Consider the following 25,959-nt stretch of genomic DNA (forward strand, 5'->3'; position numbering starts at 1 on the left):
AAATTCATTTTTTCTTATTAGATTGGTTGAATTAGATCATTGAAGGTCAGCAGCAAAGACATTGGTTAATAAAGTGAGATTAAATACATAAAGTATATTTGTGTCACACAGCGCACACAACACCTCTGAAATGTATTTCTCTCAACATGGGGACAGGAGAGCTGTCAGTCAATAAATGTTAAATTGCGTTACTTATTTGAAAAAGTAACTTAGATATTTTGTTGTAAATTGAAAAAGTAATGCGTTACTTTACTAGTTACTTGTAAATGTAATCTGATTACGTTAATCAAGTTACACCCAACACTGTACGTAATCGTCTTCATCTTATCTTAACAGTTTAATTTAATAACACAATGAAGACTAACACTTCAACTTAATTAATGGCTTTGATTAATCAACGTTCATGATTGTTCTAAGTCTTTGGTGTTTCATTAATGGGTCCCTCAAAGAGATTTTCAAAGCAATCATGCAATTCACTGGCAACAGAGCAGAAATGACATGACACATTTAAATATCTGCAGTCTTTATTTCAACAAGACTAAGAAATGTTTAATATAACTTTTCTCTTACATTTTTAGCATCTATCTCTTTGTTTTGCCCATATTAAGCACATACTCTGAATGGGTAAAATCTGATGAACATCTCTCAGAGACCACTAAAACGACTGCTCATTATTTACATTTTTTTCCTTTTCTTTCTTCAGTCTCTCTCACTCCTCATCACAGATGACTCCTTTGATATACAGGGCTGCGGGTCCTGCAATCTGTCCACCTGAAGTTCAGCATTCAAACTAAAGATGACATTGCAGAGGTTCATTCAAGAGTCCATGTCATCTTCGCACTGACTCGGAGTAGCTTGACATACTAAGCACAAGACGCTTCCTTTCCTGGCCTTTACATCAGAGCCATCTTAACATGTGACAGTGGGAAGCTTTGGGTCATAAGGTAGGATAGAAAGCACACATTGCTTCCTATTCGTTGCAGCACATCAGCCTAGGAAAAAATACATATCCGATCTGAGGTGCGGCGCATTACTGCTGTAGAGATATTTACTCATTTCAGGCTCCTGAAACCCTGACAAGATTCTTTGCATGTCTGAGGACTGGCCATTCATCCATACATACTGAACGAATCTCCAAATGAATTAATAAAAACAACAACAGTAAAAAGCTGAAATATGCATGCTGCAGATATGATTAAAAGCATCATTTAAAAACTCTCTTGCTGTGAGGTATCTGAATGCCAATTAAAAGTGCATGTGACATCAGGAACGATCAAGGACCGATGGCCAGCCCTGTCCTTGCATCAGCTTGTACGATTTTCATAATCCCCTAACATAAAACTATAACGACAAAAACAAATGCTTACGGTAGCTTGGTTTACAAAATCTAAATATTATGTATTATGAAATTTGAAGCCAATATAAAACCATCAAAGTGTGAAATCATTAAAATGCATTCATCTACAGACATAAATATTTTGAATACTGAAATTAAGATACCTAGAAAAGCGATGCTTGCGAATGCCTTTCAAAGAGACATGAGGTTAAATAACTTACTGTACAAGAGCAAGGGGAGATAGTTTTTGTTTCTGAGAGGTGAAAAAAACTTTTTTCTTTTTTTTTTAAACCAACCAACAAGCATTTGTCACACATTTGAATGGGAACTCACAAAAAAAAACAAAAAAAAAAGTTAACTGGTATTGGATCGTACCACACATACATACACAGTCTATTGCTCTATATGAGGAATGGTTTAAAAATACCGTACCCAATCGGGAATGGGTAATAGCTGGACATTTTGTGTTAAAAACAGAAAAAACAAAACAAGAGAGGCCACCCAACCTCTCAAATTAGCACCGGCTGTCACTGTGTAGAAATCTTGCAGTACCTATCTAATAGTTTTATACCTTACAATACATTTCCAGCCAGATAAACACCTCCACATAAAACCCTGTGTAGAATTCATCCAGACAGCTCAGACGTGAGCCATCTTCAGCACACGCTCGTGTCCAGCTGGTCTTCCTGTAAGTTCATAACTAAACATTCAGTAAAAAACAACTTTCCTCAGGCCGCACAGTCTGCATCATGCAGGAAACATGTCTCTGCATGTCATCTTTGAGGGAACCATCAAGGCCTATTCATCAATGAATCAACTTTCAAACAGACCTTACCTAACCAAGGCTCCTTCTTCATTACACACTATTAAGTTATTACTGAAGACTATATTCTCAAGTTATGTGTTATACAGCTGAACGTATTTGGGATGATGATATGGGGGCTGTGAAAGTTGTTTGGAAACAAATACAGAAAAAATAAACTTTTTTTCAGAATAACTTTCATGTCTGGGATTCCGCAATTTTGATTTCATTCATAAGGCAGCATTGTATAAGTTATTGTCGATCAAAGCCCTAATAAAGGGCCCATTTATAAACTATTTAAGGCATCATGAAGTATTTATCAACCTCAATAACATCCAAGGAACATACATGATCTGCAGCTAACCGAAGCCTCCATGCACACCCACACACACACACACACACACGCACTCAAAATGGATTAAAAGTCAGTCTAACGAGTACTTCATACAGATTTGCTTAAATCACATACATGTGTTATATGGGTTGATTAATTGTTTACCTTTAGAAAAAGCACTTGGATGATATATACAGCCAATCACACATCATCCACCCAAACACACACTCAGTCTGACCTACTTTCAAACAAACACCGGCACTTATTTAAACCATAACCGAAAAGATCACTATGAGGAGTTGACGATTCTGGACTCTACAGACATAGAGGAACAAAACCCAGCTGAGTGGAAACGTATAGCTGTACATAAATGAAGTCCGTTCTTATAAACACAAAAAATACACTGAAGGGAAGTTATTTGAATATTAATAACTTGAGTGTCTTCCCCCGATGGCAGGCAGACGGAGATCCTGAAAGCAGTGTCTTTAATGTCCTATGGCAGTTTTCTGCTCTCTCGTTCAAATTCGTACAAACATACATCCTCTTCCTCTCTGGGCCGGTCTTATCTCGCGTGAAGGGTGAGCAGGGCGAGCAGGAGCGCCGCCACCGCCAGTGCCAGACTGCAGGGTGTCAACCGTGTACCACTGGAGGGCTGGTTGCTCATATCCTTGAGGATGCGAGGCTTAACGGGCGCCGGGGTGGAGAAGTAGATGTCGCCGTCACTGTCGCAGGAGGGCGAGTCGCAGCCACTTCCGCTTTCCTCTCCGCTGCCGGCATCCTCTGAAGAGCCAGGAAAGACAGATAAAAGTTAAAAACAGGGCTTGTATCTTCACACTTATTTTCAATTCAAATTTAACCGTTGTTACTCAAATGTGCAGAAGCTGATGCCTCGTACCATTGACAAATGAGATGTCAGTGCCAGTGTAAGCGGCCTTAAGCCAGCTGGTCATTTCCTTCAGCACTGCTATTTGCCGCCGAATCACCATGTCTGGTTTGGTGATGTCAACTTCCACATCAGGATTAGACACCTGATTGGCTAAGCCATTGCCCATGACGACAGATTCGTACCTGCATGTGAAGAAAGAAAGAAAGAAATGTTGCAGTTTGAGTCAGGAAAGGAATGAAGGAATTTTACTGTATAATGTGCAATGACCATTAACAGTGTCGTTACAAAGCTAGTCTAGAACACATGCACCAAGGTCTTAGTAATGATCTCATGTTTGTTTCATATGCTTTCAAAAAAAAAAAAAAAACAGTCACAATTTATATTAGGTGTCTTTAACTACTGCTTACTTAAAAAATATTTAGGTACTATGTATTATTGTGTTAATTTAATATCGCAAAACACGTTTGCTGCAGGTTTGGTGGGATGGGTAGGTTTAAGAGTGGGTTAAGGTGTAAGGGATGGGTCAAAAGTCTAATTATAGAAATTAATTACAGCTGTAATTTCATGCAGGTATTTTCAAATGTAAAAACATTTATGTTCACAAAAAGTTAATTGTATAAAATAATTACTTTAAATGTTAGTACCTTGAAGTTAAAGACATAATATAAAGTGGGATCAAAAACGTTTATATTATTTAACAAGTGAAAAATAATACCATATTTTCTTTAGACCATAAGTGTCCATGTGTTATTTTCAAAAAATTTCAAATATATTTTTTAATGGATTTTTTTTAAGTTAAAAAAATAATTGAAGGGTTAGTTCACCAAAAAAAATCAAAATTCTGTCGTTTATTACTCACCCTCATGTCGTTCTAAACCTGTAAGACTTTTGTTCATCTTCGGAACACAAATTAAGATATTTTAGTTAAAATCCGATGGCTCTGTGACGCCAACATAGGGAGCAATGACATTTCCTCTCTCAAGATCCATAAAGGTTCTAAAAACACATCTAAATCAGTTCATGTGAGTACAGTATTAATATTATAAAGTGACGAGAATATTTTTGGTGCACCAAAAAAATAAAAAATAAATAACGACTTATTTAGTGATGGCCGATTTCAAAACACTGCTTCATGAAGCATCGGAGCATAAATGAATCAGTGTGTCGAATCTGCTGTTCGGAGCACCAAAGTCACGTGATTTCAGCCGTTGGCAGTTTGACACGCAATCTGAATAATGATTCGATACTCTGATTCATTTATGATCCGATGCTTCCTGAAGCAGTGTTTTGAAATCGGCCATCACTAAATAAGTTATTTTGTTTTTTTGGTGCACCAAAAATATTCTTGTCGCTTTATAATATTAATATTGAACCACTGTACTCACATGAACCGATTTAAATATGTTTTTAGTACCTTTATGGACCTTGAGAGAGGAAGTGTCATTGCTATGCAGGCCTCACTGAGCCATCGCATTTAAACAAAAATATCTTAATTTGTGTTCTGAAGATTAATGAAGGTCTTACGGGTGTGGAACGGCATGAGGATAAGTAATAAATGACAGAATTTTCATTTTTGGGTGAAATAACCCTTTAATCACTAACCCTTGCATTTTATTTTATTTAGATCAGATCGGACAAAAAAAAAAAAAAAAAAAAAAGACCCATTGACCCACCTGCTTTTGGCTGTACCATTCCAGCATTCATCACCGTTGGCAATCCGGTCTCCAACACACACTGTGTCCGGCAGGGTGGACCAGAACTTCTTGGCGTGCTTCAGTTTCTTCTTGACATCCGTCAACTAGGAAACAAACAGTTTTGTTACAAATGTTTCATTCTGATCTAGTAGAATCAAATCAACATGTTAAAGAAAGTGTTTGGAAGGGATATGGGTGGTAATAATCCTTATCCTTACCAGTCGGTCCAGGCTGGTGCCAGCGGCAGTGGTGGGTCTGGCATCAGGGCTGTATGGTCGGAAACGCCCAGGGAAGCCCGAGTCTTTAGGAGAGCGCCGGGTGCGGAAAGCCATGTTGGGTTTGGGCTGCCCACAACCCTGAAACACCTGAAACAAACAAATAACCATAAATATAAAATATCTAAAACCATTTATATACATATTATAATATATATCAATAAATGAACAATAGCAGTTGTCAAGTAAAAAAAAAAAAACATGCATTTGCGATTTACATGTCAAAATGTAATTTTGAAAAGAAATTAAAAACCACACCTTCTGTGAGACCTGCATGCTGTTCTCCTGCATGTTCATGATGGCGTCTGAAATCTTCACGTCTATGGGGTCCATGACAGACTCAAAGTTAAAGGGTCCCTCTAGCCTCTCAGCGAGACCCAACATGGCATCTAAAATGGAAAATAAATGCATTCATCAGAAGATCACCCACAAAACAATCTATTTCAACACCACTTTTCCAAATACCCATGCCTAAACAATTTCGCCGCAAGTCGTTTCCACCACTAGAGGGCAGTATACAGTCATCAGTCCAGGCTAAGTTCAAAAGGAACTCAAGTCTGTTACACGAACAGCTTGTTAAACAGAGTTGAACAAGCGCCCCAATTAAGGTTCCCCCAAAAGCTGTCAGGCAAAGTGAGCAAATCCAGTCCCAGAGTCCCGTGAGCCAGGAACAGTTTGTGAGAGCGCATGAGAATGTGTGACAGGACTTGGGACCACAAGGCCTTCAGAGCCACAAGAGACCCAAAAACACTTCATGAAACATGCAAGGATAAAAACAGAGCTGTTCCCCAGTGTTCACTCCTAATTCAAGTCAATTTCAATCCTGGTTTCAAGCTGAGGCTTCACATAAATTGTTTTGGCATTAGAGCAAGTGAACAAGAGGAAACCATTTCAGCGTGACCTGTTCATTTTTTAATCTGTGCTTATTATACTTCTGTTCTTAGAGTGGAAAACTGGTTCCATCACATCTAATAATGGTTCAGTAATAAATCAATTACTTGAGTCATTTAACACTCTCTTACCCAGGAAGTTATTCCACTCTGTGTCCAGATCGGCCTGATTGGCCAGGCAGCCTCGCATAACGTTGAGACAGTAGTTCTTGCAGGGCTTCAGTGCCACCTGGCCGGTACAGTATGGGCAGTAATACATCTTCATAGCTGCACGCACGCAGCTCGGAGAGGCGCTTACCTGAGAGAGAGGACGAACAAGAAGATTGTAATTGAGCGGAGTCAGCAAAACAGACACCGGAGGAAAAGGTTAATGAGTCTCTAACCTAATTCATATGCCTGATGTTGCTGATAAAACACTGAACGGAGAGCAATAGTGACCTGGCCACCTTTCATAAGGTCACTGCTGAACTTGTGTTTGCTCAATTTGTCATTGGAGGTTCAATTGCTTCTGCTAACTCACTACACACGCTGAGAAGCCTTGGCCTCTGATCTTTTAATGCTGGGAGATAAGCTGCGATGGGTCCATCCAGGTGTCCCCCTTCACATACTGATAAACCCTATAGACCTGTACTTTAGATCTCTGTCCCTGAGCTCTGACTCGCTTAATAAACATGAGTCGCCATGCTAACCAAAGGCAACGCTAGAGCTGGGTGGTATTAAAGATTTGATTCCGATTTACAAACTCTTAATTCGACAGTTTGAGTTGATTCTAATTCATTGGGGTGGGTGTCAGTTTTGCATACAAAATTTTGCTTGCATAAAAAATTCTTTCACTAATGCTGTAACTTAAACAGGCTAGCGTTTCAGACAGATTCAATCTGATTTAAATTGATCTTTTCCAGAAAAATCTGTTCATAAGCAGGGTTACCATTAACTAATAATAAACGTGAAAACCAATAAAAACATATTTTGCCGAAATATGAATATAAGCGGAAATAAAATCAGTAGATAATGAAAGATTCATTTGATTGAAAATTGAGAATTAGAAATGAAAATTAGATGAAAAACATCTTATTTTAATTTGATACAAGGGCAAAATGTTCCTATAGTTCAAGTTGTAGCACTAGAATTACTAACTGGAAATAAATAAAAACTAAAATTGATTATAAAAAAATATGTGTGATCCTGGACCACAAAACCAGTCATATGGGTCAATTTTTTGAAACTGAGATTTATACATAATCTGAAAGCTGAATAAATGAATAAGTAGGATAGGACAAAATTTGGCCAAGATGCAAGTATTTGAAAATCTGGAATCTGAGGGTGCAAAAAAAAAAAAAAAAAAAAAAAAAAAAAAATCGAAATATTCAGATAATCGCCTTTAAAGTTGTCCAAATTAAGTCCTTAACAATGGACATCCACTCACAATTATATTTACGCTAGGGAATTTACAAAATATCTTCATAGAACATGATCTTTACTTAATATCTTAATGATTTTTTGGCATAATAGAAAAATCGATAATTTTGACCCATACAATGTGGAAAAAGTTGTCCAAATGAAGTCCTTAACAATGGATATCCACTCACAAAAATATATTTTTTATATATATTTATGCTAGGAAATTTACAAAATATCTTCATAGAACATGATCTTTACTTAATATCCTAATGATTTTTTGGCATAATAGAAAAATCGATAATTTTGACCCATACAATGTATTGTTGGCTATTGCTACAAATATACCCGTGGTCCAGGGTCACATTTGTCAAATAGAAATTAAATATTAAGCCTAAATAGTAATATAAAAAAAAACTTAAAAAATAAAATCACAAAACATAAAACTACTTAAAATTAAAATGAAAGCTTATATTTTTATATTTTCAGTTAATTCAAGATATATAGTATATAAATATTACTAAAACACTGTTCATAAGAGTCAGTGATTGTGCTTTATGTTTTTAATTCACTAATATAACTAGTGATATAAAAGTCACCTCAATCAAACTACAAATTCTGGTAAAATATCACTATTTTTGCTGAGGTGCCAAATTTATTAGATGGGACAACCCAAAACGCATGCTTCTCACCGTGGAGACTTTGCCCACCACCTCGGGCATGAGCGCCAGGCCGCGGGTGAACGTGCGGACTGCAATGAACGAACGGGTTAACTGCAGGCGGAGTTTGCGTGGAACGTCACCGAAGGGTTTGAGCTGCTCCATGTGCCTGCTGACGCACTCCATGTACGAATCGCTGAACTCAAACTGCACATTGACCAGTCGGAACATGCGCTCCAGAAGCTCGGTCCAGAACTCCGCTAGCATGTCGTCCAGGTTGACAGCGCTGCTCCCGTGGCTGTAGTAGCGGCGTAGGTCACGGAAGAATTGCTCGAAGAGCTCGGCGTTCTTCACGTACATCAAGCCGTAGGTCCGCACGAACATGTCATTGAGGGATTTCTCTGCATTGTTCAACAGCTCTCTAAAGAACTCTGAGAAGAAAGAACAATATCAAGAGCGTTGGTTAGTTTTAAATGCATCAAACTTGATGAAGGTTGTGCAAGAGCTGCTGTGAATGTTCTGGTGAGATTTGTGGGCGAAGAAAATTCCCAAAAACCTCGTCATAAGTTTTATGTTCTGAATGTGCACTTGTAGTGTAATTCATATATAATTTTTGTAATGAAGTAAAAGGCCACTTAAGTGTACTTTTAGTTTACTATAAATGCTTGTACTTCTTCACAAGGGTTACACACTATCATGTTGTTCCAAATTCTGTTATTTTGTTCCCAGAAACAATTTTTCTTTTTTCCAAGAATCTTCACATCAGTCTTTTTTAAAATCACCACAGGCTGTCAAACTCCAAAAAGGACTAATAAACATGTAGGCCACAACTTGTGCACTACATTCTTAGTCTTCTGAAGCTATCTGATACTGGGAGGAACAGATGGACAGAAATTTTTTACTGTTAATCTCCACTGCAACTCAAATAAAATATGGTGCAGGTTTGACATCATGATGTTGTGTTACGAGATGCTCAAAAACCAATAACGATTGATGAAGTCTAACCTGTCAGTTTGTCACAAGTTAAAGTATGACCGGTAAAACAGGCAAAGTCATCCAGACTACATTTACAGCGCTTTTTTTGGCTTTTTATGAACGTGACAGATGTGGCCACAATAAACTGTCAGAAAAGATCTCAATAAAGATTCATTAAAAATTCCATTTGGAACAACATGGCAGGGAGTAAATGACGGCAATTTTCATTTTTGAGAGAACTACTGCTTTAACATTCATTAGTTGTAGATTAAGAAACTTTTGAAAAGTAGTATTTTTGGCAAGACCTCAGCTTTAAAGTATTCTTGGATAAGAAACACAATCCAAAAAAAAAAAAAAAAAAAGAGATCTCTACATCTCATCTTTAAAAGAATGTGCACTTACAGGCCCTGAACATAAATACAGCAGATATGATTTTGAGCACTCACGTAACATGGAACAGAGTGTACAAGCAGAAAGACTTCACTTTAGAAAAAGCACACAGACTGTCAACTTCAACACGTATAAAATGAATTGTTATTAACTTTGGAACTTCAGCTGGCAATACGTCCATGATTTTGTCGTTACAATGACACTCGAGAGACGGCGATTTAGTGCTCCGCAGAGCCCTCAGCCTAACTCGCTCTCACTGACTGGAAAACCTACCAGAACTGCCAGGGAGGCCAGAAAAGCATACGCTTATTATCTAAACAGATTAATGCATATTCCATTTGCCCCAATGCAAGGTTTTCACTCGCTATGTTCCAGGAAAATAACTTTTGTGTCGAAGGAGAAAGAGCTGAGAGTGCAGAAAGGATGAAGGGCAGCTCGTGGTTCCAATAGGTAACGTCTCGCCCATCAAGCCGGCTGAGGCTGACCGCTATCAATGGCATTTTCCTGTTGTCACATTCCATTCGCTTTTCTTTCTCTCCGCACCGCTCCCGCTCCGTCCTTCAGAGGGCTTTTCAATAGGATTACTGAATAATGCCGACCCCCCTCCCCGAAAACGGACCTGTACCCCCCTGAAACCCCTCACTCTCTCTGACTCTCTCCTGCTTTCAGTTCATCAGTGGCTTCAGAAGGCTCTCTTCATTGGAGACGGGAACAATGCCCTACTTCATCCTGTGGAATGTCAGGCCCCCCCCTTCCCTCCCAGCCTCCCCAAATAATCCAGCCCCTCTCTCCCATGAAACTCTCTCTCTCGGCCGGCAAACCCTACTTACTTAATCTGAACAAAATGAGAATTCCAAAGAAATGCTTCACCTCTCTTCCCGCGCTCACACACGCTTGCCCCGCGAGGCGCGCCATTTGTTTTTCGCCTTTGTATCACCTTTCTCCTCTCGCTTAAAGCCTGCCGGCCCACAGCACAGATGCCCTGCGCATAATGAGCAAGACTTTGAAGTGTTAAGTGGCCATGAATCCGAAAGCGCCGTATGGTGTTCTCGTAAACCGTCTTTCACTACCCATGGGCGTCATCGACGCAAACAAGACACCTCGGGTTTATAAACAAACAAAACGTACTGTGCTGCTGTCAAGTCCGCTTCGAGTGAACACAAAGTCAGCTGAATGATAAGAGGTGTGTGTTCATGTGAGAGACGGACAGGGGAATGCGAGTGCATTCAAGGGCTTTTCTAAATGCCCCCATCCTGCTGTGTAACCACGGATACCGGAAACACCGCAACCCTCGCATTTAGCTCCCCTCCCACGAGTGGCCCTCGGCCCCTGGCCCCACACAGGGAGAGAGATAGAAGGCACCCAGATCCACGCTCCATTGACAGAGATTAAACCTTAAGGGCCGCCGCACCCGCCTTTCTCCAGATCCAGAGGAATGCCAGAGCTGTCACAAGTTTAAAGTCAGGGGGGGAGAAAAGAACAAGAAAGTGAAAGAGGTGATAATGAGGAGGAGAATATTTTCCAGGTTTGCAAGTCACTGTGCCATTACTAAAGAAAAAATGTACATGAACCACATTTATCAAAAAACCACTTCAAGGAAACGCATGTTAAATCACCGTCAAGTGGAATGAATTTCTGTAGTTCTTGGATGATTTTTGTGCATATGCATCAAGGCACAACTACAGACAGTAATTATACACCAACTAAATGCAAAAAAAACGTTTGCTAAACCGCATGTGGGTCAATGGTATGATGCCTTTTTTGTCAGAATCTCAAAAACACATTAAAATGCTATTCGTACAATGCAACAATAGCAGGGAAAAGTGCAGTGAAGCAGTTTTGTATTAAAATATTTGTATTTGAAAAACTTTTGTCAGTTATGTGGCGTTATAGGGATGCACCGTTTGGATAACCGATAATTCTTTATATTTGAAAGCTGATAACGATATACTGGTATGATAAATCTAAATCAAAAATGTATATACGTTTTGAGAGCCTGATTACAAAAACAAAAGTCTCACCATTAAAAGCCATGCCCGAGCAAACAGTTATAATGTTCTTATTATAATATTATATAGAACTGTATTATTTTCCTTTTTGAAGTGATTTCAATTATATTTCAAGCAATTCAAAACCGTAATGGAGGACGGTGCACATCTGAAGTGTCTCAGCTGAAGGAAATAATCCATTATTTATCAGCTTTAATATATAAGCCAAATTTTCTTATAAGGCCGATAATGATTACATTAAAAATGAACATTTAATCGGCCGATATCGATATGGTGGCCAATATATTGTGCATCCCTATGGTGTAACCAACTTGCAGAAACAAAACAGAAGAAAAAAAAAAAAACAGGAAATATCATTATAGAGGTCCTCTGAAGAACCACATGACCATGTCAAGGTCAGTAAGTCTCATAAAATATCAGATAATTTGACCTTTTTATGAGAGGGCAAGGTTAGTTTATGTTGTAAATTGTCAAGAAAAAAAGTCACGTCTCCAAAAGCTTAATAAAATTGATGCATTAACTAGATTTAATTAACTAATCTGGATAAAAAAAGATTAAAAAAAAAAAAAAGATGCATTCATGGTGTATTGAAAATGTTATCACTTTTTATGTGGTTACACCATGACATTTTTAAAAGTCATTAAATAAAAACTTTCATATTGTTTTTCAACAAGAAAACCCAAAAAACATATGGGCTAACATGAGTACATTTCTGAAAACATGGCACTTTTTTTTTTTTTTAAACTAGATTTTTAAAAGATGTTTCCTTTTCTTTATCATGGACACTCTTATACACGCTTGTCACCGACCCATTAACAGTTGTGCATAAAGCAAAGTAAGTCACTCAACAACATCCACCATCCCCCACGCCTCTTCCTCTTTACATCCTTCCCAACATAACTGCTGAGATTTTGGGACCCGGTGTTGTAAGCGTTACAGTTGGAGGGGCGTTACTCAGGCGTCCTGCTTCGTCATTAAAAGAGACTTTATGATACATGGGAGTCTGCCAACAAGCAGGCTGTGGACCTCCCTTCTGATTTTTCCATTAAAACGACCTTTCTGCATTGGTTTAGAAATGTGTGTGAAAGGTTACGGGAAGGTGCTCGCTGGGAGAACTACAGAACCATGTTACAATATCTATGAGGAGGAATGGAAAAGGGGAGTTTAGACTCACACTTCAACAAATGTCTCAAAATAGGTCCCAAAACACTTGAGTGCCCAAACATGTTCCTCAGGCATCTAGAGGAGGGAAAATTCCAGACTTATTCACTGTCCCGCCCTCCACGCTAGCTTATTCCTCTACTCATCCCCCCTTTGATAACTCTTCTTTATCCCAGGCAGTAATTGTTCCCCATTTGTGCCAATTAGTTGCTCAGCTTCTTTCTTTCCTTGTGGGATTTCAACCCCCCTGCAGAGGTGTCGAGGATGAGAATTTGGTAGGGGGTTAATCCTGAATCTTGCAGCACAGTCGCAACTCCGCCAGACAGGGTCACCTAGACCCAGACCGGATGCACAGGGAGGAACAAACACACCAAGCTCTAGAGGGAAAACTATTTCTGGAAGGGGACTTAATTGCCCGTGACTCCATCCTCGAGGCTTTCAAAGCAGAGGCTGCTACCAGTGGTTACCCCCCTCCAACCCATCCAAACTCACTTAAGAGTGTGTGCACTTAAATTCATTTCATCTTAATGACATCTAGCCGCCGTGTTGATAGCGAACATGTTCTGCCGCATTTCCTGCTGAACAAGTTGTGTGTAACCATTAAGTCTTCATTACCATCTCCATCTACTATAAATACATTCACCTCAGCATCCTGTAGGCCTGTCCAGCACGGAGGAACCGTCTGTTGTGCGTAAACAAAAGTAAAATGCTTATCTTCCAATGGCGAAAACCTCTCTTAAACTCTCAAAGAGACTTAAGCATCTCATTTACACCGTAGACATTTCCATAGAGAAGAAAATACTCACGTTTCAACGAAAGAACACATTGAGAGTGTCTTTGTTTGCAAGCATAAAAGCTACTGGTATTTTAAGGCCCTTTAGCTCATTAAGTCACATGCCAGGGTCTAGTGCACATTTAACGCAGACTGGCGATTCAGAGCGTATTCCCACGGTAAAAGTTCAAAAGACCTGAGAACCTGGAGATGGAGAAGAAATGAAAGGCATAACAGACTTATGGCAGAGAAAAAAGGGGGAGAACAGGGACAAAAGGCAGCAGAGAAAAAGAGCAGAGGAGGTGGGCGGGATCTGGCCACCACCGCATTCCGACACGTCACATTCCTGCTCACATCTGGCTGCAATACACACAATTCCTGTTACCATTCACTCCCTGAAGTCTCACTTTCTTTTTACATTCACACAAACAGCCAATCTTGAGAGCCGACCAGGTCACCTTTCACTGCCATCAATGTTCCCTGCAAACATCACCTCTGATTTGGTTCCCTTCCTCCGCAATAGGGATGATAAAAGATGTTATTTCACTACCAAGATGCTATGAATAAATAAATTTAATGAATGTAAAAATTATTACATGCCTAATAAACCAGTCTAATGTGCCTAATAGTCTTGTCTTTACATTTTTTTTTAATCATTATTAAACATTAACAAGAACAAAAGAAAATAAAAATGTATACATAGCAAAAATAAATATGCTATTGAATGCACTAACAATATTAATAATTATTGATAGAACAATTATTATTGTTTTATTATTTAATGTTAATAAAAAGTGAGAAAAAATGCATTTTTATATTTATTTAAAAAAATACAAGTAAAAATGCAGTGTTTCCTTTTTTGTTAAAATTTTTTTTTGTTAGAAAAATAATTAAATTATTATTATTATTATATATTAATTAAACCACATTATTAACAATGCCACTTTTACTTTGAAAAACACTTTTTTTAATATATATATTATATAAATAAGTGTTTTTCAAAGTAAAAGTGGCATTGTTAATAATGTGGTTTAATTAATATATTACTATAATAATTATTATTGTATTGCAATTTGTTTTTGCAGTGGTGCCGGAATTAATAGAGAATCATGAAATTTCAGTGGTATTGCCACTGACTATTGAAATTTTTACTATTGTGACAACACTAGCCTACACAAACACTCACATTATGATGTTGATACACATTCAAGAGAATGCCTCAAACCATGAACATCATAACACACCCCAGCTCTCGCAGAACATGCCAGAAAACCGACTGTGTTGAGTCCATTAAAAACCGCTCGGATGCTCTGCCAGAGTAACAGAGCTCTGGTAAAGCTGGATGGCCACATGTGAGTTAACATGGGTCTCATTTAGAAATAGCTGTGGCTCAGAGAGGATGGGTGACGAATCACGTGTGAGTGGAGGGAGATGTGCCATCAGCACTTCATTTATCCTTCTTTAACTGTCCAGTCAGTGATCATCAATCCAAACACCATCTAACCATTTCATCTCAGAGGCTTCAAACCGTTATAGTCTTGGCTCATTTCTAACTCTTTCAGCTACCCAAAGGGATGTTTTTCCTTAAAATCTACCCTTGATGAACTCAAGCTGGGCCAATCCGGATGCATGCGACCAGGTTTGTCTCACTTTTCCCCATTTGACACGCTTTTTATGACATTACGCCATGAAGGGAAGGGAACACATAAAACATGCATTATAAAGCAGGCGATAGAGTGTGTGTGAGTCTGTGAGATAGCCGGCAGAGCGTCTGCGGGGTTTTCCCCCTCCTGAATGAGTCAGCAGTGTCGATGCATGTTCCCATGCACCCCTCTGCCCTGCACTGGGGAAACCTGATCCCTCTCTCTCAGCCTGATATTCACTGCAGAGAGGAAACCAGGTCTCTACATGTGTGTGTGGTCTGTCTGCATGGCTGAGAGTGCGTTTGTGTGTGTGTGTGTGTGTGGGGCAGATGACTCTGGGATGTTGAGGGACAGGTGGAGAAATGGATGCATAGACTGTGTGTCTGGCAGCCGGGGGTGTCTGTCAAACTAACTGTAGCAGTGTATGGAAGGGGATCAGCAACTGATGAACCAACAATATTGCAGCACTCGTTACTCACCCTCAAGCCATCCTAGGTGTATATGACTTTCTACTTTCTGATGAACACAACCGGAGTTATATTAAAGGAATAGTTCACCCAAAAATGAAAATTTAATGTTTATCTGCTTACCCCCAGGGCATCCAAGATGTAGGTGACTTTGTTTCTTCAGTACAACACAAATGATGATTTTTAACTCCAACCGTCGCTGTCTATCAGTCAAATAATGGAAGTGAATGGGAACACAATCAATAAGAGTTGAAAAAACTTGCATAGACAACAGTATTTATATAACTTTTTACCTCTGAAACACCACTATGTCCAACTGCGTTCAGCACTCGGTTAGTGAGGTCTGATCGCGCTCTGACAACAGCAGTGATGTCTCACGCTCATTGAAGTATAAGTGCAAGACATCACTTCCATTGTCAGAGCTCGATCAGACCTCACTAACTGAGCAGTTGGACATAGTGGTGTTTTAGAAGTATAAAAAAGATTGTAAATACTGTTCGGTTTCTCGCACAAACCGACCGTTTTGTGTCTTAAGACATCAATGTGTCGTCACAAGCCGCAGGGTTAAATTTGGATTTGTCTATGCTGTTTTTTTCGACTCTTATTGATAGAGTTCCCATTCACTCTCTTATTTGACTGACAGATGGCGACAGTTGGAGTTAAAAATCATCATTTGTGTTCTACTGAAGAAACAAAGTCACCTACATCTTGGATGCGCTGGGAGTAAGCAGATAAACATAACATTTTCATTTTTGGGTGAACTATCCCTTTAATAAATATCCTGATGCATCCAAGCTTTATAATGGCAGTCAACAGGTAGCAATGAGCATGGCTGAAGAAAGTGCCTCCATCCATCATAAACATTCTCCAACGAAGCGATGTGTTTCAGTAAGAAAAATATCCATATTTAACAAGTTATAAAGTAAAATATCTAGCTTCCACCCGACCGCCTTCCGTATTCAACTTACAAAGAAAGTTACTTACTCTCGCAGTTCAAAATGCTTACCTTATGTTCTGCGCCTTCCATATACAACTTACGAAAAAAACGTTACGCTTTCTCTATCTTGACAGAAGCTAGATATTTTACTTTATAACTTGTTAAATATGGATATTTTTCTTACACAAACGCATCGCTTCACTTCAGAAGGCCTTTATTAACCCCCGGAGCCATGTGGAGTATGTTTTGCTTTGGATGGATGCACTGTCTTGAGCTTCATACTCATCGTTTCCCATTCACTGCCATTATACCTGCCAGGATATTTATTAATATATAATATAAATAACATCAGAAAGAAGAAAGTCATATACACCTAGTGTGAGTAAAGCTTGGGGTAATTTTCATTTTAAAGTGAACTAATGCTTTAAAACAAATGACATGATCTGATTTGTTAGATTTGCATGCATGAATGTGTGTAAGAGCAGTACTGACGGTCAAAGTGACGGTGTCTCTGGGTGAAGGTGTTTTGTAGATTAGAGCTGAGCTGATGAACGGGGGCTTTCAGGTCTGTTCGGCTCTGCTGACTCAACTTCTCCTCCATCTCCAGAGTACAGCAGGAGAAACCTTGAGGACACACTTTCAGGTGGTCTCCTGAAAAACACAGACAGATAGGGAAGAATTGTAAAGTTCTGCCACGACAAAAAAGCAACTAGAGAACATGAACTGGAAAAAGACATGCTGGAATGATAATAATCAAAAAAAAGTTTATAAAAGTGACAGTATAAGATTTAACAATATAACAAACTATTGTTTTTATTTTTACCTTTATATAACAATAATAATAATAATAATTTTTATTTTACTTTATTTGATTTTTATTACATTACAAACTTTGAGATGTAAACTAACTTTTCACTGCTATGATATGTAATTTGTAAATAAAAAAAATAGAGGCATTTCCAGTAGTGGTCTGTATAATGCTGACAACACAAAGCTGTTTTACAATGCCAATAAAACTCTTGCATCTCAAATGTTAGAGCAAGTCCTTTTATTTACTTATTCTTCATCGAAATAAATGTCTAGACGTTTGGCAACCCGAAATCTGAAAACCTCATATCTGATACAAATCAAACAAAGAACAGAACTGAAGGCAATGTGCATACAGTATAAAGTGAGCTGACAAGCCACAGGCATCCTGGATGAAAAGCAAAAACTGAATATTCAAGACCCTACAGACACAAGTTTCAGTAGTTCTGAGGGACCCCGGCCTTTCTTCGTGATTCGCCCCATTAGAAAACAAGCCTGCGCTGCGGCCGACAAGTGAACAGCACAGATGGACAGCGAGCGTCTGGATTACACAAGGCGTCACATTAACATGGGGAGTGTGAGCAGGGCGGACTGCGAAGTTGCAGCTGCAATAATGTTTTGTTTTTCTTTCTTTTTTTAATGCGGTTGTTGGAATTCAAGAGAACACAAGGGTCCTTTCAGCGGACTAGACTCCGACCGGCGGTTTGGCTACCCCTGCTGCTGTTCAGCAAGGCTGGCCATTCTGGATTGCATACTGCACACCGATGAGAGACCCCTGCTCTTCATTCCTCAATACGCATATACATTCATCTCCATGCATTTCATTTTTATTCAGCGAAATTCATATCATTTTGAAGGCCAGCATGTTCCTGTGAGAGATGATCAGGGCACAATCTAAAAATATTATAAACCTTATCAGCATGTCTCATGAATATTAATTAGTTACATAATACTCACCCAATAGTCGTAAACGATTTAATGAAATGCATGCAAGTGGGCGCTAGCTAGGGGTGTAAATCGGACAGTTCATCACGATACGATATGATATCGATTCTGTCAGCCAACGATACGATAGTTGCCAATACCTCAAAAAATTCCACGATACGATTATGATTCGATTCAGGGCTATATCGATCGATTTATCAATATTTAAATTTTTACATTTACAAACAACAAAAAAACAAAATTAGTTTTTTTAAAAATAAATAAAAATAGTATTTATAGTAAAAAATAGTTTGTAGTATTTCCCGAGTATTTCAACTAGAACTGGCAAAGTTTACAAATAACGTGGGATTTCTTTGCCTGCCCATCTGCTTTCAGAAAAATACAAAATGTTTCCAAACCCATGATTTGCGTCCTACAGCAGGCACAAACTTTTCTGCATCTGTCTTTTCGCTGCTACAACCGCTTTGTTGCTCCATGGCATTCGCAATCTGACCATAGACAGTAAAAGAAATGGACACAGCGACCCCATTGGAACTCAATTGAGTCAAGTGAAGCCCATTTTTAGCGATTTTTAGCACTTCCGCTTCTGACGCGCAGACTCACACTAAGCTTGATGACGTCCGCAACCTGTCTGATAGATGTAAATCTTCTAGTAGCTGTGCGTGCAAACTGCCATCGTTAATCTTGCAGAGACGGCGAGCTTGAGCGGGGAGTTCTTTGGCGTGAGTGAGCAGGAGTAAGTATTCTGATTAATTATTTTGTATAGTATTTTAAAATGTAACGCCAGTACGCCATATTAAGATAATCTCCCCTATTGCCTGCGAACTTCTCCTCCTGTCTGTACGGTAATTTCGCTACTGTGCGACAGAGAGTCGAGTGGTTATGACGCAATCGTTAGCTTATTTTTACAAAAACTGTTTCTACGGGGCCATAATGTAACATAGAAGGTAATGGAGCCCTTTATACATTGTTGTGTATCTTTGGAAATAAATAATGGACAAATGGAGTCTTTAAACGCCTCAGATGTAAATTTATTCACTGTCAAAGTGACGCCAAAATGAATAGGAGTCAATGGGGATGCTAACGCAAGTGAAGTTCTGCTACAAGATGGCGGCACCCGGCCGACTTCAACTTCCGGTCGAATTCCTTGGGCACTGAATCTGACACGCAGGCAGACTGTATGGTGTGAAAACGAAAATGCGCACTTTGGCGGAAATTTGCGTACGTTACGTGAGGTTGTGGAGGGTGTCAAAATAAAAGGTACCTCATATCGATATTATAATTGTGGCATCGATGCATTGTATCGTTAGATGTTTGATCGATGCATCGATCCATATCGATGTATCGTTACACCCCTAGCGCTAGCCATATTAGGATTACCATTCAATTGATTGATTTCACCCAGAAATGAAAATTCTGTCATAATATACTCCCCCTCAAGTTGTTCCAAACCTGTATAAATTTCTTTGCTCTGCTGTACAGAAAGGAAGATATTTGGAAGAATGTTTGTAACCAAGCAGATCTGACTACCATAGCAGGAAAAAAAAAACTATGGCAGTCAATGGGGGGCAAGATCTGCATGGTTACAAACATTGTTCCAAATATATTCCTTTTTGTTTAGCAGAGCAAAGAAATTTATACAGGTTTGGAACAACTTGAGGGGGAGTAAATGATGACAATTTTCATTTTTGGGTGAACTATCCCTTTAATGTCTACAACTGTAAGCAGACACTTTTAGATTAGATTTTGTCCAAAAAGTAGCGGAAAAATCAACTAAATTTCTAAAAGCAGACATACCCCCAAGTCAATGATTATATAATGATATAATGATGTATAATGATTGCTACGCCTCTAGGGTTGACAAACTTGCTGCACGCTGCCCAGTGTCTGTAATGTGCGCAGTGCATTCGATATCTGTGACACGACTCGTATCGTAGCATCTGCTGAACACATCGCGTGGGTGAAAAGCGAGGAGCTGTTGAGAGCTTACAAATAATCACCATCTCGCAAAATGTCCAAGAGGAATTGTCACCGACGACTGCCAGGGCTTGTTTTACACAGGCGGAGCAGGAAGGAGAGACTCTGTGTAGATCGGTGATTACAATAAGACTGGTATTGACTAGGGTGTCAGTACCACCTTATTCAATCAATCCTGCATTAAAGCAGCTTTGCCCAAATTACAAGCAAAAGCTATGACTTCATACATATAAGGAGTCAAACAACTAGACTATGAAGCTGAGAAAGAGCAGCACCTTCACCCTGCCGCGGCCCCAGTCCAGCTGTACCCCTCAACTCCACTGGGACCCGTCCAAATCACTCACTCACTTTCACACACTTGGCATCAGGTACATACAAGACCTGTACATCATATCTAAGCCCAACAGACAGCTCTTTGTATATGGGCATTTGGAGAGAGAGAGAGAGAGAGAGAGAGAGAGAGAGAGAGAGAGAGAGAACCTAACCTGAAAAAGCAAAGTAAATATTCTAGTAAAAACACTGAAAATGGAACCAAATTTAAAAGGTCTTGCAAATTACTGAACAGGGAAAACAATTCTGAACCTCTGACCATTTCAATACAGCCCATTAACTAATCAAAACAATCAAAGGGTGATTTTACTAAAGATTTTTTAAGCTAAAAAAAATAATTGGAATATGTTTGACAAGAAAATACTATTTCAGTCCGTCTACTTTCTTTTTTAGTTTAATTCAACGTGTTACTTGTAGTTTCTATGTAATTATTTGTGAAATTTTCTGTGTGAAAATTATTTCAAGTGAAATCCTACACCACTTTTTTTCGAGTGTACAAATAAAAATACAGCATTCTTTAGGTTATACATACTATAAAACATCATTTCTGCACTTCAGCACCAAAACCCATCGGCTGAGATTGGCCCACTCAAACAAACAATTTAGAAAGTGCCACAGTATTTACACTCTTTATTCAATATGTTTATATAATCAATACTTCTATCTTTTAAGAGGACAAGTCAATATGCCTGCAAAAGCTAATCTGGGCAGAAATCCATCACACATGCATAAGGGAGGCTTCGTCGATTTCACGTTGCTTTAACGCAAGGCCAAACTTTTTGACAGAAATAAGATCCATTTCCATTCACATGTGATCCTTAGGAGTAACCCACCTGACTATAAATCTGAAAGAGGGATTTTGTTATTGCTGACTCCAATAAGTCACTTCCTGTTGCTGTTCTGGAGGCCTAGGAACATTCTGTTTTGCTGACGGATGAAGGGATGGAAATTGCCCTGTGGACAAAACCCAGATTAGTCCCGACACCCCCCGTTCCCCTCTCTCCTTCTTCCTAGGCCACGATGGCCCCAGACAGACTTCAGCCTCCACAACCCCACGCTGCTAGCCAGCAGGCTTAACCGCCGGGGTTAAAGGTTAACAGCCACTCCTCTGAGAGAGGCCATGCACTGTGACCCTGCTAGGATTGACCAGCAGACCCACCACCCACACATATTACACGCACACACATTCAATCACAGGCCGGACCCACTGAGTCAGAAGTCATAAATTCTCCGGGGGATTATTTCAGGCCACCCGTCACTATAAATCGCTCTGGCCACCACATCAACATGCCATTGCCAAAAGAAACAGAGTAATGGGCTTCCCTTGTCTGCCTTATAAGACACATGCGGAAACTTCCACATGCTTTACGCAGCACCATGATGAGCCATGGAGAATCATCATTCCACTTCTTATTTGAAAAATTTTCCTCAACAGAACAGATTGAAAGACATTTAATCTATTCTAGAAAAACCAATTGACATTTCTACAAAAAACAACACTGTGTAAATGCAGCTATACGCATGGTTAATGTTTAACATTTGAAATATAACTGACAGCAATGATATCTTTGAATATTTGCATGCATAACTGCAATTGGCTTTCTTTCATGCATTTATTTGCATATTAAACCTTCTTTGACAAATGGCCGACACCATGAATTAAAACAAGGTTAAAGGATGAAAGTACACTATTTAAAGAGCTGTAATATTTCTGATGCAACAAAAGGAAAATTATGTCGTTAAGTTTTTCATCCAATATCTTATTTTATTGTTTTTATATTTTTAGTTCAATAACAACACTCTCACTAAGGTCAACTGTCAAGAAAGATAATTCAGTATGCAAATAAATGCAAGAAAAACTATGTAAATATTGCAATATTTTTGTAATATTTTGAATAGTTAACATGAACGATGTTAGTCAATGGAAGATTTTCATATTTTAATCTTGAAAATGTCCACAGAACAAAAAATTAATGTTAAAGGGTTCAAGACGAATTGAAAACTGAAGATTTTATTTTATTTATACTTTAGTTTTAAAAATATAAAAAATAAAAAAAACACGTTCACTCTCAGTGATGAGAGACATTCAAAATGGACGTGACAACATGACTCACACACTACTGTGAGAGTTGACTACAAAGCAACATGGCTAACATCCCAACACCAGAGCCTTCTTCACACTACCACAAGCTGCAATTACCACAGAAGGAGGGGAACTACTATTTGACAAGAAGCTTTTTTTCCTGTTGTGCCATGGGGTTTAAGACGTCCCGACCCAACTAAATCAGATGTGTTGTTTTGGCTAGTTTTCAGGAGAGATAACCACAACTTGCAGATAAAACATCAAACCTCAAGGGGAAATGCTCCAAATGAGTCTTGCTTGAAATGTTTGTGGAATGAGCGTTTAATGAGTACACTCCCTCCCTTTGGCATAAAACACTCGTGCATTGCTATTACCTTTGAGATGAGAGTGGATTATTGAGATAAAAGGCAGGGCGAAATTAAGCGCAGGCATTTCAGACAGATAAAAGCTAAATATTTGATTTCTAAATCATAGCCTTTCTATTATATGGTTGTCTCCTCCAAAATGTGCCTTTCATGTTCAGACATGTCCCCGTTCATGCACTCTCCTGCCTTCACACCATCTGCATGAAGACAGATCTCAGCCCTTCTCTCTCTGTGTGGCCTGAGGCTATCTTTGGACGGTCCATCCTTCATTTACAGACTCATGAATACAGGGTGGAGGAAGGAGCGCTTTCACAATGACTCCTGACAATCGTCCTTCTCTAAATTGTCTAATAGCCTGAATGGACATGGGTCTTGATATCAACAAGACAGACATCATGCAACACATAAAACACACAAAACCTGGAGTTGGAGTGCTTTACAAGAACAACAAGATCCAGAAAATATTAGATATTTTTAAAAGACACTCTTGGTAATCACAAGGGCTGCGGGATATTGAATATTCGCAATATATTCGCAATGATTTTGCTGACAATATAAAATTAAAGCATTGTGGATATCATTATGACCTTTTGGAAACTTATTGGTGCAAAAAAAATGCACATGTCATTTCATTGAACTTGACTGATGTAATGAAATGACGAGTCTTCTTTGTGTCAGAATCTACAAATAAAATGGTTTGATAGTGTCTTTAATTTAAATTTTAAAAGCCAAAATGAGAGTAAATTCAAACAGCCCATTTCAATGTCGTTTCAAAACTCTGAACGCAACAACTTGTTAGCATCAAACTCAATTTTTTACAGAAGTGCCTGAAGGATTTTCCATATTAAAGTAAATATTGCCGCTTATAGCTAAAGTATTTTACATTCCAGTATTTTACTAAACAAAATTAAATATTTTGAGTTTACTTTGTTGAAATGATGATTCCTTTGAAGATGACCCAGTAAACCAGATCATTTTTAATAGTCACCATTAGCGCTATATCTTTATTTAATTCAAGCCAAACAGTCTAAATAATTTGGTTCACTCAATAAGTATGAGAGACCACAACTGGCGTCTTGTTCATGAGGAAACAGCTGGCGCTCTCTATTAATAGAGTTGTACAGAAGGTAAAGATACAACTCCTCAGGTTTTCATTGTGCGGTTCTCACCGCAATGGGAGCGTATTCAAACAGGAAAACTGTAACAGGAACCCATTATTAGAGAGCAACTGCTCATATGGCGGTAATAAAGAGGAGAATTACTTTCTCTTTCTCTCCAAATCCAATCCAGCATCTCTCAAACACTGCCATGACAAGTTTACAACACAATTGCCAGCACAATGATGCCTTTCAGAGACTTGCAATAAATGTAGGATGGCTAAATGGAAATGACAGCGGAGCTGGCCGGTGCATACGAACACTAAACGAAATGGTGGATGAAGTCAAGGGGGTATTTTATGGCACTTGAAGTGAAGCACTGAAAAAACAGGCCTTGGTAAAGAGGTACTCAACACTTACATGTAGGCTATATTGTCCTGTAACCATCATCAGATTTAATGGGACAAGCTTTTACTTGCTCACTGTCAGTCTATATGACTACCCCTTTCCCTTCTTGACATATTCTACACTTTTGCAGTATTTTATTTTTTGCATTTTAGTGCACTTATAAAGTTAGTCATGGTTTCTGTTTTTTCAGGGCATCATAAACAGTCATATTTTAGTTTTTAATTACCAATTAGGCTTTCACTAACCCTTAAAATTACACATGAAGTTTTGTTAATGTACCTTTAAAGCAGAATTATTTTTGGATGTTAAAAGCTTAAATGTAGCCAAATGTTTCAACAATAAGTAAGCTATTCATAGGCCGATTCCCTGGAAAAGACTCCCTCGAACACTGTGGCTTGATAAAAACATTGCTATGTTTGTTGCCATTTTAATACCAGACTATGCCAATGTTGTGCATTTAGCACAGTTTGATGATCAACGATATATACATTTTTTAAATTAAATTGCAGCCTTTGATTTGATAAATCACACCAAGCTATATTGCGATTATCATGCAGCCTCATTTATTTATTTTAAATTAACATTCGATATAATTATTTATTAGACTTTCAATTCGCAACTTCTTTCTGTTCCCTCATGAACCCCTATTTAGGAAACCCTGAATTGGAGTATTAGATAAACAATGCATAAATGCGAGTGGTCATATGTTAATACACTGATATTCTGGCATCATAAACATTCGCTTTCAGAATGACCGACTTTTTCCACTTCGTTTCCATAAATGAGCTTGATGAACCTTAGAGTTTGTCTACATAGGAGATCAAACTCTCATTTCAAAAGAGCAAAGAAAATCCTATTTTCCACCAACTCACGCATGTTCTGTTGATGCTGTTAAAGCGCTAATAGGCGTGATCACATATGTAACGTGAAGGGGGCGATTCAAAAAGCTCTGAGACTGTGCTCAAGGACACATTCCTCAGGTCTAACACTATAAAAACATTAGCAAAAAGCTCACTTCACAGGTCTGTTGACCTACAATTAGAGAGATGTTTTTCCAATCCAGCCCCCCTTTCCATTCCTGATATATCCTCCTCCTGCTCTATGGAGAGCTCCTACTATTCCCTGATCCTCTGAGGCCATATTTGCAGGTTACACTACTGATCCGGAGCAGAGCATTTTCCATAGTAGGTTGTTTACTTGCTCCATCTGGTTGATCCGTCCGCAGAGGTCACGTATCATACCGTGTCTGGAATGAGCGCTGCTAATCCCTTTCGCCATTTAATCTTCAGATATGAGCGATATTCTCTGAGAGACACATC

The 25,959-nt window shown here is 38.8% G+C and overlaps 1 protein-coding gene across 1 annotated transcript in view; it reads right to left on the reverse strand.

The window, feature by feature from the left end:
* Positions 1-526: 526 nt before the first annotated feature.
* The window catches only part of gpc4 (glypican 4), a 41,143-nt gene continuing 15,710 nt past the window's right edge, over positions 527-25,959 (reverse strand). The window contains exons 2-9 of the mRNA XM_067386448.1: positions 17,121-17,279; positions 8,308-8,705; positions 6,350-6,515; positions 5,586-5,716; positions 5,271-5,417; positions 5,032-5,156; positions 3,368-3,540; positions 527-3,252 (exon numbers count right to left, since the gene is read on the reverse strand). Of these exons, the coding sequence (XP_067242549.1) occupies positions 3,035-3,252; positions 3,368-3,540; positions 5,032-5,156; positions 5,271-5,417; positions 5,586-5,716; positions 6,350-6,515; positions 8,308-8,705; positions 17,121-17,279 (1,517 nt within the window). The 3' untranslated portion in view covers positions 527-3,034. The remainder of the gene's footprint in view (positions 3,253-3,367; positions 3,541-5,031; positions 5,157-5,270; positions 5,418-5,585; positions 5,717-6,349; positions 6,516-8,307; positions 8,706-17,120; positions 17,280-25,959) is intronic.

The sequence above is a fragment of the Chanodichthys erythropterus genome, chromosome 1 (genome assembly GCF_024489055.1).
Source record: "Chanodichthys erythropterus isolate Z2021 chromosome 1, ASM2448905v1, whole genome shotgun sequence".
NCBI lineage: Eukaryota > Metazoa > Chordata > Actinopteri > Cypriniformes > Xenocyprididae > Chanodichthys > Chanodichthys erythropterus.